The sequence below is a fragment of the Lissotriton helveticus genome, chromosome 1_1, assembly GCF_964261635.1.
Source record: "Lissotriton helveticus chromosome 1_1, aLisHel1.1, whole genome shotgun sequence".
NCBI lineage: Eukaryota > Metazoa > Chordata > Amphibia > Caudata > Salamandridae > Lissotriton > Lissotriton helveticus.
Genome location: NC_136057.1, coordinates 360,334,715 through 360,351,114, shown reverse-complemented (window position 1 = coordinate 360,351,114; position 16,400 = coordinate 360,334,715). Strand labels below are relative to the sequence as shown.

At 44.4% G+C, this 16,400-nt stretch overlaps 1 protein-coding gene across 2 annotated transcripts in view; it reads left to right on the top strand.

Annotated features, from left to right (window-relative positions):
• The window catches only part of LOC144808584 (adenosine deaminase 2-like), a 468,380-nt gene that overhangs the window by 430,266 nt on the left and 21,714 nt on the right, over positions 1 to 16,400 (top strand). Inside the window, exon 10 of one of the 2 annotated variants that reach the window (XM_078673645.1) lies at positions 13,173 to 13,375. The exons of the other annotated variant lie outside the window; for it this stretch is intronic. Within the exon in view, the coding sequence (XP_078529771.1) occupies positions 13,173 to 13,375 (203 nt within the window). The remainder of the gene's footprint in view (positions 1 to 13,172; positions 13,376 to 16,400) is intronic. 2 annotated transcript variants of the gene reach the window in all.

The following is a 16,400-nucleotide window of genomic DNA, read 5'->3' as shown; positions in this document are numbered from 1 at the left end:
TAATTAAACAATTAACCTAATTAATTATTGACTAATTGAAATTAGTTAACTATTTATTAAACTGTTATTAATTAGTCAATGAACACATTAATTATTCAATAAATGTTAAAAAATGTAATTACTTCCCACCCTATTATCCTGTAAACCCACAACACGCTACGGAACTAAAAACACAGAATTAAACTTAAAATAAATTAATAACTGGTAAAACTCTAAAACATATAATAAAATAACAAACAATTCTCATTAAAAACACTAAAATACATAAAATATTAAGAAATCGATATTTTTGTAAATTATATTTTTGTAAACGATATTTATTACAAAGATATTTATGTAATCGATATTACTAACCTGTCAGTCGATATTCTTGTCAACTATATGTTTGCCGTCGATATTTCTTCCCCATGATATTTTTGCGACGATATTTCTGTCCAACGATATTTTTGCGGCAATATTCCTACTCTGCACCATATGGGTAGGTATTAAGGGGGTCATTAGGATGGCGGACGGACTTGCGTCCGTCCGCCACCCCTGAGTTTGAGGGACCGTCCGCATGGGCAGCGGCGGTCCCTCCATAGCAATTAGGATGTGACCGCCACCCTGGCGGTCACATCCTGTATGTTTTACATTGCGGCGGATGCTGCTTGAAGCAGCATCCGCCGCAATGCAAAAAACGAAAGGTGTGCATTTGCATGCAAAAAGCGGCAGGCACCGCGCGGTGCTTGCCGCTTCGTGCACGCAAGGGCAGGGGGGTACCATAGGTACCCCCCATGTGCACCCCCCACGCAACCTTCACCCCGGGGGCCCGCAACGGGCCCCCAAAGTGACTGTCCGTATGCTTTTCCACGGCGGAAAAGCCGCCGCGGAAAAGCATGACTCACCCTGCATCCTAATATGGCTGGCGGTGTCTGATAGACACCGCCAGCCATGTTATTGCTTTTCCGCCGTGGTCGCCTTCCGACCACGGCGGTAAAGCGGCGGACGGATTGGGAGACCCACCAGCCATCCTGATTTGGCGGTGGGTCTTTCAGGCCTCCTCGGCGGATTTCCCGCATACTCCGGGCCGGCGGTGGCTTCCGCCGGCCCGGAGTATGCGGGAAATCCGCCATCCTAATGACCCCCTAAGTGTCCTATAAGTAGAAACGAACATATCACAAGTCGGAGCAGTGAAAACATCCAGCACACTGGAACGAATGCCAACAAAACAGGTGTGGGAAATGAACAGTTTCATAACTCAAGGGCACAGGGGGTCCCAATGCAGAGGTGTTACCTTAATATGAAGAACGGGCGCAGCGCGCCTCACGGTTGTCGTTCTGCCGAGTTCAGAACAAGGAATGACCTTGCAGACAGTAACTCATTAAATGCAAGAAGGGCGATGACGGCCCATAGAACGTGCACGTAGCGCTCACGTAAGGAGTCAGAGTCATGACAGGATGGAACCCAGATTGCACAGAGCATGCTCCCACCGCTGTGGGGTCAAAGGTGAAGTGCGGCTGGGTGATGCCGAGGCTGCTCAGAGCATGCAATATATCTAGAAGTCGGTGTTGGGAATGGATCCTTACAAATGCGATATGATTTACGAAAACACACATAAAGAAGGTGCGACTTACAGTGTGGATATATACAGTGTAGAAAATAGTTAAACATGCAAATAAGCAACGATAATACAATGCAGATATATACAGTGACGGCGTATAGTCCGATGTAATTTACAGAAACAAACATGAAAAAGGAGCGCATTATAGTGTCAATATGTACAGTCTAGATAGTAATTGATCACGCAAGTAGGCAACGATTACCGGTTGCCGTCTGCCAGTTCTTTCTGTGTTCTGAACTCGGCAGGACGACAACCGCGAGGAGGGCTGCGCCCGTTCTTCATATTGAGGTAACACTGCCGCATTGGGACCCCCGTGCCCTTGAGTTATGTAACTGTTCATTTCCCACACATTTGTTTTGTTGGCATTCATCCCAGTGTGCTGGGATGTTTTCACTGTTCCGACTTGTGATATGTTGCTTTCTACATATGGGACACTTAATACCTACCCATATGTCTGTTTTCTTTAGAAATTCCCAATTTATTCGGGCGTTGGATACTATGTATGCCCAACTCTAGGGCCTTTACTTCCATTGAGGACTTCACAAGACTGGACTATCCAAGTGGAAGACACCTTAATCAGGGGGTGAGTGATCCACTAACCCTTTTACTGAGCATTAGGTCACGCTATGCTTCACCATACTTACCTTGGCACGGTTTTACACAGATGTTACCAGCCCAGCTTGGATCCTTGACACACCTGTGATGCCATTGCGGCACCAGGAATAGGTCAGTGTCACCACTACCTTTATCCCCAGACTCCCACTAGTCTCTCAGCACCCAAATAATCAAGCATTCTCTATTCTCAGGTTGTCCTACCCCGTCCTGAAGAGACTCGCAGCAGAGGCCCAAATTACCCTCCTTGTATTAGTCGAGTCGAAACGTCAACGCTCTCCACCAACACGAGGCCTGTACCGCTTCTCCCTGCCTATTTTCCGACATTGCATTGATGCATAAAATTCTGTAAAAAAGTATTGTTCAAAATATGTTTAACAATGGACAGGTGGGGGCGGAGCCGGACCGGCGGCCAAGATGGTCGCCCGGGCTCCCGGCTCCGCCGGCTCTCCTCTCCCGCCGCCTGATCCCATCGCCCGCCCCGCACAGTTCCGGTGCCCCCGTGCGTCGGATGGTGCGCTAAGCAGATGCGCCCGACTCCGAGTGATTTCCGTGCCCTGGAAGCGAAGCTACGGACCTCCGTGATTTTGGCCTGCTCGAGCCTTGCAGCCGGGACCCCGCGTGATCTCACAGCCGCCTGGAAGTGCAATAACTACGGCTGCGCGGACCCAGAAGGTACCGGTGAACGCTATGCTGGTCGGCCCGCCCCCAAGAACTTGGCGTCAGTGCTGCCTGTGGAGCGTGAGGGCACGACATATGCTGTCCTTTGGAGCTGGTTTGGTGTCCCCCCGCCCCCCGATGGAGTTGGACATTTACCGACTACTTTTTGCTACTCTGATGGGACTTTGCTTGGCCTGCGACGCGCTGCTTACACTCCGCATCACAGTTCCTCAGAGCTGGATGCGGAGCTGTACCGCTGTTGCACCATCCTGACTGTGGGGGGGGGGCCCGTCGATGCTCCCGCACCACGAAGTGGGGGCGATGCCTCTATTGTGTGCTAACGTTTTGGAACTGTTGACGCCGTCCCCCTTTCTCCGATCCTAGGGCGGGCGGCCCTGACACTGGTTGATGCGGCGTTCTATTGGGGGTCCCTCCTGTGAGTAGTGTGGCGCGGTGGTGTATCCGCATATGGCGTTGGCGACGCGCAAAATAGATCGAGGGGAGAGGGATCTTATGCCTCCCGTGCGCTGGAAGGGCGGACCCGGATCTGGATTGCTACAGGGATGAGCCCGTTATCACCGGACTGGGGAAGACAACCTGCCGCTGGTCTCCTTGTTGCGGGACACTGTTTATGTGGCCCCGGCTCGGCCTTATTGTCCAGGCGCTATGGTGAGACCTTGTTTTGACTCTATTGGCGACGAAAGGGGAGGTTCGTATCTCCTGGTGAAGAGTCTTACTGTGGGTGCCGGACGCTACAAAATGGCCGCCCTTGTTATGCTACGCACTGTTCTCCGGATCGCAGACGGATAAAATGGCGGCGGATACACTTTGATAACGCAATTACCTGGAACATTGCAAGGCTTCCTGTTCTTTTCGAATCTGGTCTGCCCATTCGATACGAATTTTACTTGCCTTCTCCCGCTTCCTGATATTTGTGGCATACTTATGCTCAGGGCTACGTGATTCATGTGCATCAATGACGTTCTGTTCCTTGTCTCATCGTGGGGTGTTTTCCATCTTGCTCGGGTAGTTTGAGGGGCTGGGCCGCAATCCTGATTCTAAACTTGTTGCTTCTTGATGCTTATTGTCCACTTTGGTAATATTATGTTGACGAGGGGCCCCGGGCGGGGGGGATGGCCGGGGGCCTGTATTGGGGTCCCTCCCTGTTTTCAATTTTCCCTATCGTGGGGCTTTGCTTCATTTTTTCCCTTTTTTCCTTGTTTTTTCTTTATCTTGTGTGGAATATTGTCTCTTTCTTTTCTCTTTATCTCTCTTCTCTATATTTCGGGTTTAGACATGGGGCGACAGGCACGCTGCTAGGGGGGTAGGCCGTAGCCGTATGCAGAGGTGCAGGGTGGGGGGATAGGGGTGGGGTATTTTTGTTTTTCCTTTCTGTTCTATGGCCTTTATTTTTCTTTTTCACTTTTTGTTTTTCTTCTTTTCTTCTTTTTCTTTCTTTTTCGCGGGTCTGACTAGAGGTAACTCGCCGTGCGTTATTCTGGATCGGGTATGTGGTATATGTTTTATACTGTTTTCTTGCACGGCGGGCGGATATTGTTTGGGTGGGGACATGTAATGTTTATTGAAAATCCTGTTTCTACGTCCTGACATAATGTCCTGCTTATGGTGATCCTGCTGCGAATATCCTTTTTCATGTGGGATTCTGGCCTTGGTGAGGTCTCATTGTGTGGCATCAGATCCTGCATTTCTTTCATTTAAAAAACGCAAGCCTTCCCTAATCCTGTGGCCGTGTTGGTACTTAGGTCTCCTGATTTACAGCATAGATTTATGAGGTGTGCATCCGCATTGCTCCTGTATTACATTGTTTGTTTATTCTACCTCTGTACCTATGCTCGACCGTGACGATTGGTGAATTTTGACTGTACCTATCTGATGTGAATAAAGGTTTTAAAAAAAAAAAAAAATTTACAAAAACAATGGACAGGTGTCTCTATACTGTCCTTCTTTACCAGTTTGTTGTTAAAACTATCTGAATTGTGTACTTTCTAACCACTGACTTTCACCTACACCTACTCACCACGAGCACGCCCATTTCCCCCCCCTTTTTCCTTTTCGGAACATTATATCAAATATAAAATTGGGATTTAATTCTAGTATATAGAATAAACAGACTTTAATGTAATTACATTTGTTCTGGCGCTCCTGTTTCATATTCATTGTATGTCTTTGAAATATATCCTTGGTGCGTAGTGGTTCTCTACATGCTATTAAAAACTAGTGTTGAATATGAATGCAGCACCCACTAGATAGATTGAATTTAGTTCTCCATAAATAAGTCACGGACCAATACTCTTTTATTCCCGCATTATACCCAGGTCTTGTGACGATTTTTTGGTTACCCCATTATTTGTAATGCGAAACGAAAGTAAAGGCAGATCATTTAGAAGGGAATGAAGTCAGTATGGTAGCACAAACGAAAAATGGGAGAAATAACTAGTTCCATGCGGTGAAAACATATGCTGAAGATAGAGGTAAACAGTGTTATAGATGTGGCATTACAAAGCACATAGCAGATGATGTTGAAACAGGTTGTGTGAAAGATAATAGTGGGGAAGTCATGGTTGCATGTAATATTAAGTCTCCTGTTGGAACTGGTTATAGTCCACCAAAGTGTGAGGTGACAGTCAAACGAAAACAAATTTGGATGTGGGCGGATTCCTGTTCACCTTCCACACTTGATGATCAACCACTGTGATAGAGTGTGGGAAAATTTGAATTATTACCAGCGGATGTAGAACTTAAAGGGTATTGTGTGGGACTGTTACCAGTGATGGGATACTTCACAGCTCAAGTAGAGTTCAAGAATAGATGCACTGTTGGTAAAACTGTATGAAGTAAAGAGGGCAAAGTCTTCCTGGGCTGGAAAGAACAGCACATGTTGGGAATGATCCTAGACTCTGATCATCTCGATCAAGTTTTTTTAATAGAACACAGGCAGCATGAAAAATGGAGGTCCTAATTTCCAAAATTGTTTACAGGGAAATTGGGATGCTTGAAAAATATTGAACACCGCATTGTACAGATGGAGGGAGTTAATCCAAAAGTGCACAAGGTTCGTAATGTGCCATTAGCATTACGGGATCAATTGAAGGAAGAGCTTGACAGATTGTGTGAATGGAAGGTTATTGAACCTATTGAAGCAGTTAAATCCAGTAGTTTTGGCCAAGAAAAGTAATGGTAAACTACGCATGTGTATTGATCTCAGGGACCTGAATGAGTGTATATGGGTTGATCGCCATCCATTGCCAAACATCAATGAAATGTTGATGGAAGTGAGAGATGCCAAGAATTTCTCAACTTTGGATTTATCGAATGACTATCACCAGATATGTATGCATCCTGATTCTAAATATCTGACCTCCTTTAGAACATCACATGGAGCGTATCAATTTGTGCAAATGATTTTCGGTCTGGCCTTCAGCATCCACCGTATTCCAGAGGGTTAAGCAAGATGTTTTAGCAGGTTAAAAAAATGTGCTGTGTTTCCAGGAGGACATTCTAGTTTAGGGTTCTGATGTCATGCAACATAATGTTGTGATGGAATGCGCGTTGGGTAAGTTGGAGCAAGCCGGATTGACAATTGGTGTTAAGAAGTGCTATCCTAGAGCTAATGGCTGTCCCAGCAGATCTCTCCCTCAAACATCCCCACTTCATGGTGCTGGGAGACTTCCACCACCACGTTGATGTAAGTAGCTGTAACCGCGCCTCCCAACTCCTCGAATCTATGCAAAACATCAATCTTACGCAAAAAGTAAATGGCCCCACTCATAAAGCAGGTCATACTCTCGACCTCATTTTCTCGAACAGCGAGAAACTCATAATCCTCCCCTCCCTTCCCCTATCCTGGTCCGACCATTTTCTTATACCCTTTGAGCTATCCCGAACTCTAATTACAAAACAGGAATCTTCCATCAGATCTCAGGGCAGAAAATGGCACAAAATCACACTTACTGCCATAGAACCTAACTACCATAATAGTTTATTCCCTCTCCCGGAAGACCTTAATGAAGCAGTGCGTACATTAAACAGCGACCTTACGTCCGCTATCGAGAAAATCACGCCTCTTCAAAGCCTCTTCTCCCGTAGACAACAACCATCGGCCCCTTAGTTCACGGAAGAACTACGAGCACACAGAAGTTTGTGCAAGAAGCTGGAACGTCAATGGAGACAGAACTATGATACAGGAGCTAAGGCCCTCTATCGACAAAGTCTTAAAGAGTTTCGCAAACTCAAACGCCAATCCATGAGCACATACTTTTCCGAAACAATTGCCAAGGCAAAAAATTCAACCAAGACCCTATTTAATATAGTAAAAGAATTTACTCACCCCAGCGCGCTCTCCACTCCAGTGCCCATGTCACAGACATTATGTGAAAACCTATCTAACTTCTTCGAAGAAAAAATTGCCAACATAGCGGCAGCGATCCTTCAGAAAGATTCCGATACCACCAAAGATTCTACCCTCAACAGCTCTCATACATTTACCGCATTCCAGCCCCTCAGCAAAGAAACGGCCCTTAAACTATTTCAGGACTGTAAATCTGGTTCACCCCTGGACCCTGCCCCAGCGCTGATCATGAATGAAATTGCCCCCATCATCATTAACCCTCTATTGGACATCTGGAACGCCTCATTACTCACTGGGGTTGTTCCCTCTGCCTGGAAACACGCCATGCTAATTCCGCTTCAAAAAAAGACCGGCATTGATCCCTCCTGTCTAAACAACTACCGACCTATTTCACTCCTACCCAAACCCGCAAAAGTTCTGGAAAAAGCCGTTAAAAAACAACTGTCCCACTACCTGGAATTCCACTCCTTACTCCACGACACTCAATCAGGCTTTAGACCAGACTATAGCACTGAGTCGGCGCTACTAGAGGTATCCGAATCCATCCGGGAATGCACGGACAAGGGAGAGGAGGCCATGCTGGTCCTCCTCGACCTATCCGCTGCGTTTGATACCATCTCACACGACAAACTTCTGATTCGACTACAAGAAGTTGGTATCGGCGGGCCCCCTCTCGCATGGATAAAATCTTTTCTCACAAACAGAATACAGCAAGTGATGCTAGGACCTTTTATATCCTCCAAAAAACAGCTAATCTGGGGTGTCCCACAGGGCTCTGCCCTTAGCCCACTACTATTTAATGTGTACCTCAAACTGCTGGCTAAAGTTGTTGAATCCTGGGGCGTCAAAGTAACCTTTTACGCTGACGACACCCAACTAGTGTTCTCCTTCAGAGAACACACTGATAAATCTTTTAACAACTTTCGCCTCTGTATGCTCGACATCGCCTCCTGGATGTCGGCTAACAATCTAAAACTCAATACTGACAAAACCGAGGTCCTGTTCTTCAATCTTAAATCGCCTATACCCTCCAATCTCTGGTGGCCGACTGAACTCAACCCCCCCCAAAACCAGTTCAAACCGCCCGCAACCTTGGCTTTCAATTCAATACCTCCCTCTCCTGCAAAACTCAAATCAATAAAGTTACATCAGCCTGTTTCGGGAAACTTCGAATGATAAAAAAAATCATCCCATACCTACCACTTGAGTCCCGTAAAACGGTAGTTCATGCCCTCATCACTGCTCATCTGGATTATGCCAACAGCCTATACGTAGGCACCCCTACTTACCTCATCCACCAACTTCAAAAAGTCCAGAATGCTGTGGCCAGATTGATCTGCAATATCCCATACCGTCATTCCATCTCACCCCACCTAATCAAACTACACTGGCTCCCTATAAAACTCCGTATTCAATTCAAGGCCTTAACTCTGGCCTTCAGAGCGCTTAATGACCGAGGCCCAACCTACCTACGTCGCAGAATGAGGTTCTCACAAGCACCAAGAAACTTAAGATCCAATCATCTCCGCCTGATGATCTGCCCCCGTTTTCGCCTTTCACGTACAGGAGGAAGGGCCCTGGCAGTAGCCACCTCCAAACTGTGGAATCAGCTTCCCATAGAGTTAAGATTCCTGACGTCGGAACCCCAATTCCGAAAAAAACTAAAGACCTGGCTATTCTCACAGATCTAATGATCTCACTTCACTCCTTCTCGACCCTCCTGAGATTATGTCTTCAGCGCCGGGACACCTCCGTCGGAGGTAGCTGTGCGCTCTATAAAATCCTAAATAAATAAATAAATAAATTTTGAGATGAATGAGGTGTATTATTTGAGACATTCCCTATCAGGGGAAGGAGTGAAACTGAAAATAAAGTTGTTAGAAGCAACTGAGAGGGCACCTTCACCAAAGGATAAGGGACAACTGCGCTACTTTCACGGTCTGGCAGAATATTATTCAATGTTTGTTAAGGTTGTATGGTCGAGTGAGTGTGAGAATGCGTTCAAGAAAATCAAAGAATCAATCATCAAGGCAGTGGCATTAAAACCAATCGATTCACATGCCAGTATTCTATTGTAGTTGCTGATGCCAGTGTGTACAGGTTAAGTTCTGTTCTCATGCAAAACAAGAATGGAGTAGAAAGAGTAGTTGCCTTTGCATCACGAACGTTGGGATGAGCGGAGGGCACGTATTCAACTAATAAAAAAGAAGCATTGGCTTATTGGTGGAGTATACAGCATTCTAGGAAATATGTATGGGGGATCATTTTGCGTTGCGCACTGATCATAGGCTATTGGTATACCTGTTTCCAAAAAGAAGTGTGGCTAGAGAAACACCTCAAAGTGCAAAATCGTTGTAAAAATTGCAAGAGTACACCTTTGACATTAAGGGGCCGATTCCAATCCTGGAAAAACGCTGTACAAATCGTGGTATGGAGCGTTTTGCCCATACAACTCGTACTTGTAAGGAGGCCCCTACAACCTAGGAAGTACGATCCGTACAAATAGACGCACTCCATACAAATTGTAAAAAAGACCTTACAACTCGTATATACAAGCGATTCTGATTCGGATTGCTCTGTACGCGACGTTCCCATGTATTCCCGGCAGCAGTTTACAACCCGGCAAGTACGATTCGTACAAACGGAACTCCGTACGGCTCTTTTTTTACAAGAGCCAAAAAGAGCGGGAAAAACCTTGTACGAGACAGACCCCTTCATGTACGCGTCGTACACCCCATGAATACAGGGGTACGGTGCGTATGTACGGTGCGTACGGATGACATGGAAAGTGGGGTACAGTGCGTACATAGGCGATGAAGGGGTACTGGTCGTGTACGCACCGTACAAGCACCGTACCCCAAAATCACGTATGTACGCACCGTACCCCAAAATCGCGTATGTACGCACTGTACCCCAAAATCACGTACTTACACACCGTACCCCAAAATCACGTATGTACTCACCGTACCCCAAAATTGCGTACGTACGCACCGTACCCCAAAATCGCATACGTACGGTGCGTACATGCGCAATGTTGGGGTACGCACGTCTCGCATGTGGGGGACCCCTGTACACCTCATACCCCTATACGACCCATACCCCGGTATGAGTCGTACCCCCAGAATGAGTCATACCACGGTGCGAGGCTTATAGGGGTTCGCTTTGTTGCCCGGTACGAGTCATTCCCCGTATACAGGCCATTTTCCAGATAAATCGTATGCTGACAACCCGGTACGAATCGTACTTAACGGGTTGGACAGCCTTTTTACAAATTGTATGGTCTTTTTTACAAGTCCGTGTCGTACAGCTTTTCCCGATCCGATTTGTAAGGATCGGGCCGATCTGTATGTATTTTTCCCATACGAATCGTACTACACGGGTTGGAAGGGACTTTTACAATTTGTATGGAAAAAATACAAATCCTATTTGTATGGAAAATAAAAATCCAGGATCAGAATCGGCCCCTAGGTATGTGCCAGGTGTGAAGAATGCCAATGCACATTGGTTTTCGTGCGTGGCATTGAAGGACAATGTTTTTGAGGATGACAATGAATTTTTGGTATCTAGTGTACAGGAGGTGAGTGCTGAAGCCATTAGTGAGGATGAATGAAAACAAGCAAGTGGTTGTGGTCTAGTTCTGCAACTGGTGATGGAAAAATTACTAATTGGAAATTTGGTGCATACTGAAAAAAAGCTAACTCCCTGTGGAAAATGGCATTCTCCGTAGAGGGGACAGACTAGTGGTGCCTACAAATTTGAGAAATGGACTGTTGGAATTGGTACATGTGAGACATGGGAGCATGTCTGGCATGAAAAGGAAAACTCAGGTACATTTTTATTGGCCTGGTATAGATAGGTCAGTTGAGAGGTTTGTTCGTAATAGTATATCTTGCACATGCAGTGATCAAACTCATACGATGGTGGAAACTCTCATTGTGCTTGTAACATTGCCAAACCGAGCATGTGAAAGAGTTGCCATTGACATCACTGATCTGTTCAAATCTTTGGGATATGATAATGGATTTGCTGTTGTAATGGTAGATTATTATTCAAAATGGCCTGAAGTTGCCTTCATGAGTGATATTATTTTGTGAAGAAGTGTTCAGGAGGGAGTGTTGTCCAGCAGAAATCATTTCAGGCTATGGTCCACAATTTGTGACTGAGCTTGAATAATTTCTTTAAAAAGAGGGGATTAGGGATTTCAGAACTTGAGTTTATCACCAGTGCAGGAATGGATTTTTTGAGTTCTTTAATCATGTGTTGGGTGAGTGTATTCACTTGGCAATGGGTGGAAGGTTGAATTGGCGACAAGAGGTGAAAAACACATGGTGGAATTACCGAACTACACGGCATAATGTTACAGGAGAAACACCATTTTTCTTGCTCAAAGGAAGAGTGGCTGGCACATCGGCGGTGTGGGGATGAAATGAGTGAATTTTGGAGTTGTCAATAACATAATGCGTATTTGTAAAGCGCACGTTCACTCCAATAACGGGGCATCTTGGTGCTGAAATAACAGATGTATATTGTTACCCAACTCAATGGTATTCATTTTACCTCAAATGGATGAAAGGCTGAGTGGACCCACCGGGATTTGAACCTGTGACCATGAGGTCAAACACAGGCCCCTGCAGTGGAAGCATTAGTTCACCGAGCCACCAGACCCGGCTATTACAGGATGAACAGGATCTGTGTGAAAGGGTGAAAAGATACAAGAATCAATATGTATATAGACATAATAGTAAGTTGAAAAGAACGCCGAGGATGTTTAAGGAAGGCTATTCAGTAAGAACATGTTGTGGAGACGACTCGTACAAAGGGCAGGTCCAAATAATCTAACCCAAAATGCATAAAGAAGATGAAAGGAAACATGATTTTGTTGAATGTTGGAAGGTGGTGGAATGCTAGGAATGTCTCATCTTGTAATGAGATGCAGTGTTGGTTATGGGAAAAGATAGAGACAGAAAAGAGTAGATTTGATACAAATGTCGGCAGGAAGAAAAAGAACAAGTGATTGTGTCCGTTATAAACCAATGCCGGTGGGAGGAAAAATAACTAGTGGTCAAGTGAATTACAAACCAAAGAAGTTGGATGAGAATGTTTTGCATGTGATGGGTGACCAATGATTTTTAGGCTTGTACTGTAACATGTTAAGTGTAAAACAGATGTTATGTCATTTCATTTTTTTAACTGCTGTTGTTTCATAATTTTATGCATTTATTTTTGTATGTGTATAGTTATATATTTACTGATGTTTAAGGAAGGGGCTGTGTTATGATCCAGGGTAATGGTCATCTAATGTTCTGTGAGGATGAAGAGAATTCTGGAATCTGGTGGGTGAGGCAGTTGACCAGTGTTGCCAGGGGTTGACACCTTACTCTCTACTCTAAACTTTTTGATTTCAACACAAAAGTGTAAAGATTATGTTCTTCAAAACCCATCCTAAGCTGGAATCAGAGGAGGGAGCTCATACTAGGGCCTGCGTATGGGTGTTCTGACAGTTACTGGGACACCACTCATTCTCTCTCTTAGTTCGAAAGTGTCCAAGGTGATGAAGCTACAACCCTCACTGGAGGCAGGGAGAGTCCAGTGGTTGCAGGTATTTGGTGAGTGGACTTTGGTGAGAACTGGTTTGAGGGGAAGGTAAGGGACACATCTCACCAGCCCACAACCTCATGCTAGGATATCTTGACATCAACTCCTTCACACTCTTTCTATCACCCACATTGTACTAAATTCCCTTCAATGGGCTGCCTGGCCAAGGTAGCTCTACACTCTCTTCTCTAAAATGCACTGAGTAAATAGCCTTAATCTCAGCACATGTACGGATATAAATGCCACAACCCTTTAATTAACACACCTCTTCATGCTACTTATCCTGCAAAAATCTGTAAAATTTGTAAAAACAGACATTCCCTCTCCCTTTAACAGGTTCTGATGCTAGTCTCAGATCTGAGGAACCACCCAGCTGCAGCTCTCATGGCTCAAGGACACCCTGTTGTGATCAGCAATGATAATCCCCCCTTCTTCGGATCCAAAGGCTTGTCTTATGATTTTTATGAAGTTTTCATGGGCATTGGAGGGATGAAGAGCGACCTGAAAACCTTAAAGCAACTGGCTTTAAACTCTCTGAAGTAAGTCTCATTATTTGTCTCAATTTAATTTACTCTTTGTCACTTGGGCGCATTGTCTTCATAACTCCCTTCTTGACAGATACCCCCAAAAAACAATCTCCCTCAGACATTCTAAGGCGCAGGTGTCATTCATTGTAGCTTAGACGAAGAGATTGCTTCCCCAATGCTGTTTGAAACCCCCGAAATTCAATCATCATTGGCTGTTGGCTTTTCTATTTTTAAGTAGCTTTAATGCTTATGAATGTCATTGTATAAAATAAACAGAACAAAAAGTATGTGAACACTTTGGAGTTGTCTGTAAATACACTAGGGAAGTGTAGACCCAATTACCAGAGTATAAAGAGTTATGGGGCGTACAAATCAGGAGTTTGCAGTATTACACCAAAAAAATATTTAAAAGCAATTAGAGCCAATAATAATATGATAGTGTCAGTGCCTCGATTCATTCAAATAGCAAAAGACCTCACAAAAATACCAGACAGTTAGATTGCCCCAGTGATGTCAGGCCAAATTTGAAACAATTAGGTCCTCCGTTGCTCCAGCAGAGATAATGGCTTATTTTTCACACAGGTTATTGTCAATACCAGTCCTGTTGACCTCAGTGCCAACCTGGCTGATCCTGATCTTGAACCTGATGTACCTAGGCGGCTCACTGCATACACGAGCTGCCCAAGCACCGAAACTAAATGCGTCCAAACACAGAAGAAATGTGTGGCCTCTAAGCACTCCCATCTGTCTGTGGAAAGGCCTTCACAGTAGTGACTTATCACCAAGTTAAGATATTCTCCTAACATCAAACAGTGTGGCCTAAGATTGCAAGAATATTGTTTAACCATCATTCTCAGGCTTGGAAAGGATCAGAATCCGCACATTTCTTTTTCACCTTTCACTTTAAACAACTGCAGCACAACACCATCAAATGCACAGTAGTACAACGTTCAACAAGATCGATCATCTCTTTACCTTGGGCAAAGTCTAAATTGTCAAGGCCTCACAGGAAAACCTAACTGTTCGAGCAGTGGCTGAACTAATCAATACTTAATGATGGTGAGAGTTGGAAAGAGTCAAACAGGTGCACCTACACTATAGTCTCCATGAATTGCAAGCTTTTCAGCACATAATGGGTCAGCTTGCAGCTCAAAGGAACGTTTTGTTTCTCAGAAGAACTCACCTCATCCTTCCCAAAGCATTGAGACTGCAAGTTGATGAACAGCCGTATAACGGTCACTGAAGAGTCACCAAAATACTGCTGAAGCAAAAGGTGTGGTTTCCATTCATAGATGGTCCACTAGTGGCTTGGTATCTTCCGTGTCTGCCTGGCTCTGCGGAAACAGAATACTTCTCGCAATGTCAGACATACTCCCCCCTGGAAATCTGGGGATAAGTCACCATGCATTTCTTTGTTCACATAGACTCATGGTAACTGATTAATGTTTCAGATTCCTTGAAGTCATGGCTGTTTGCAGCATATAGACATTGTTGCTGCTGCTCTAAATAGGAGATTTTCAACATTCAGCATCCCATAGTTGTTAAATCTGATAATGGGCCACCATTCAGTGGCCGAATTTCTAAGGAATTTGCTGAATGTGCAGGCTTCCATCACCGCAAAATCAAACCATTCGGGCTCTAGGCTATTGGACTTGCTGAGAACTTTGTAGCGATTCTGAAGAATGGTACACAGGTAGCCAAAGTAAAGAAGTCCCACATCTATGATGTGTTGTGTCAGACACATTGATATTCTGCACAAATTGACCAGGAAGTCTCTGGTCAAACTGATATTTGGTTGTAAACTTAGAGTTTTTTCTTTCTCGATACACAACATCCTTATATGGATAAAATTATATAGCATGATCGTCCCAAGAAAAATGTGATGAAAGAATAAGTGGAAACATAGCATAGATGATCAGGGTAAAAAGAGCACACACAAATATGAACCTTTATTTGAACCTCAGTCACATGTGATAACTCAAATTATGTGTTCAGTGCCGGAATGGGAACAGAAACCTGCCCTGGCAAACTGCTCAGCAGCCCCCCCGGGGGTGAGGGGGAGTGCAGCCGAGCAGTTTGAGAGGAACGGAATTGTCCGATTTTGTTACAAGAGGCCGATATTGCCGACACCCGGTAACAGAAACGGCCCCCCAGGGTCCCAAAACCAGCCCCCACCCTAGCGGCCCACCGGGGAAAAGCTTGGTGCCCGCTACAGCCATTCCGGCCCTGTATGGGTTCCTTTTTTGATGAACACAACATCACTCACAATTTGTCTTACTTTCACATGCTGAATGGGGTCTCTCACTAGCAGAAATATTTTCAGAATTCCTTGAGGAGAGACAATTTTGTGCTTCACTCTGAGGTCCCCCCACCTGATCCACCATCTGCTCCTTCTTAACCCCTGTTTTATTTCCAGGCCTCAAACCTGCAACTCTGTCTTCATGAGCTTGTTGACATACATGGCCTCATTATTTTATAAAACGTTAGATGAGCATTGATACATTTGCATTTTCACAAACAGTTCAGGAATGAAATAACGTATGCAGTTAAACAATATCTCCTTATCATGTATTTTGATCATAAAGTGAAGATTTTTAAACTTCAAGATATATTAAAACCTTGTCTCTACACTTAAACTGATATTTGTTGCATGGGTACTCCTTTATCAAGGAGGAAAAAAATCACTTCAATACATTTATATTAAAATACTACAATGCTACATGGTATACATATATCATCACTTTTGTTAGAGCAGTACTTTAACCTAATTTTTATAAATAAAAGTTACCTGATATTTTATGACGTTTATGTTCCTTTTGTTTTCACAAAGTCCATGCCAAGATGTCTATTCAATTAAAGGTAATACCCACATGTTCCATTATTTAATTTCTCTGGAATATGTACTCAAGTAAATTCAGTCCTATCTTAATTACTTTTTGATTAAGGTATTGTTCCTCTGTTTGTTTGAGTAGGAACTGTGAGAGAATTATTTTGATGTTATAACTCTTCTTGTGTGCCATTTCGTAGGCCAGTTGAA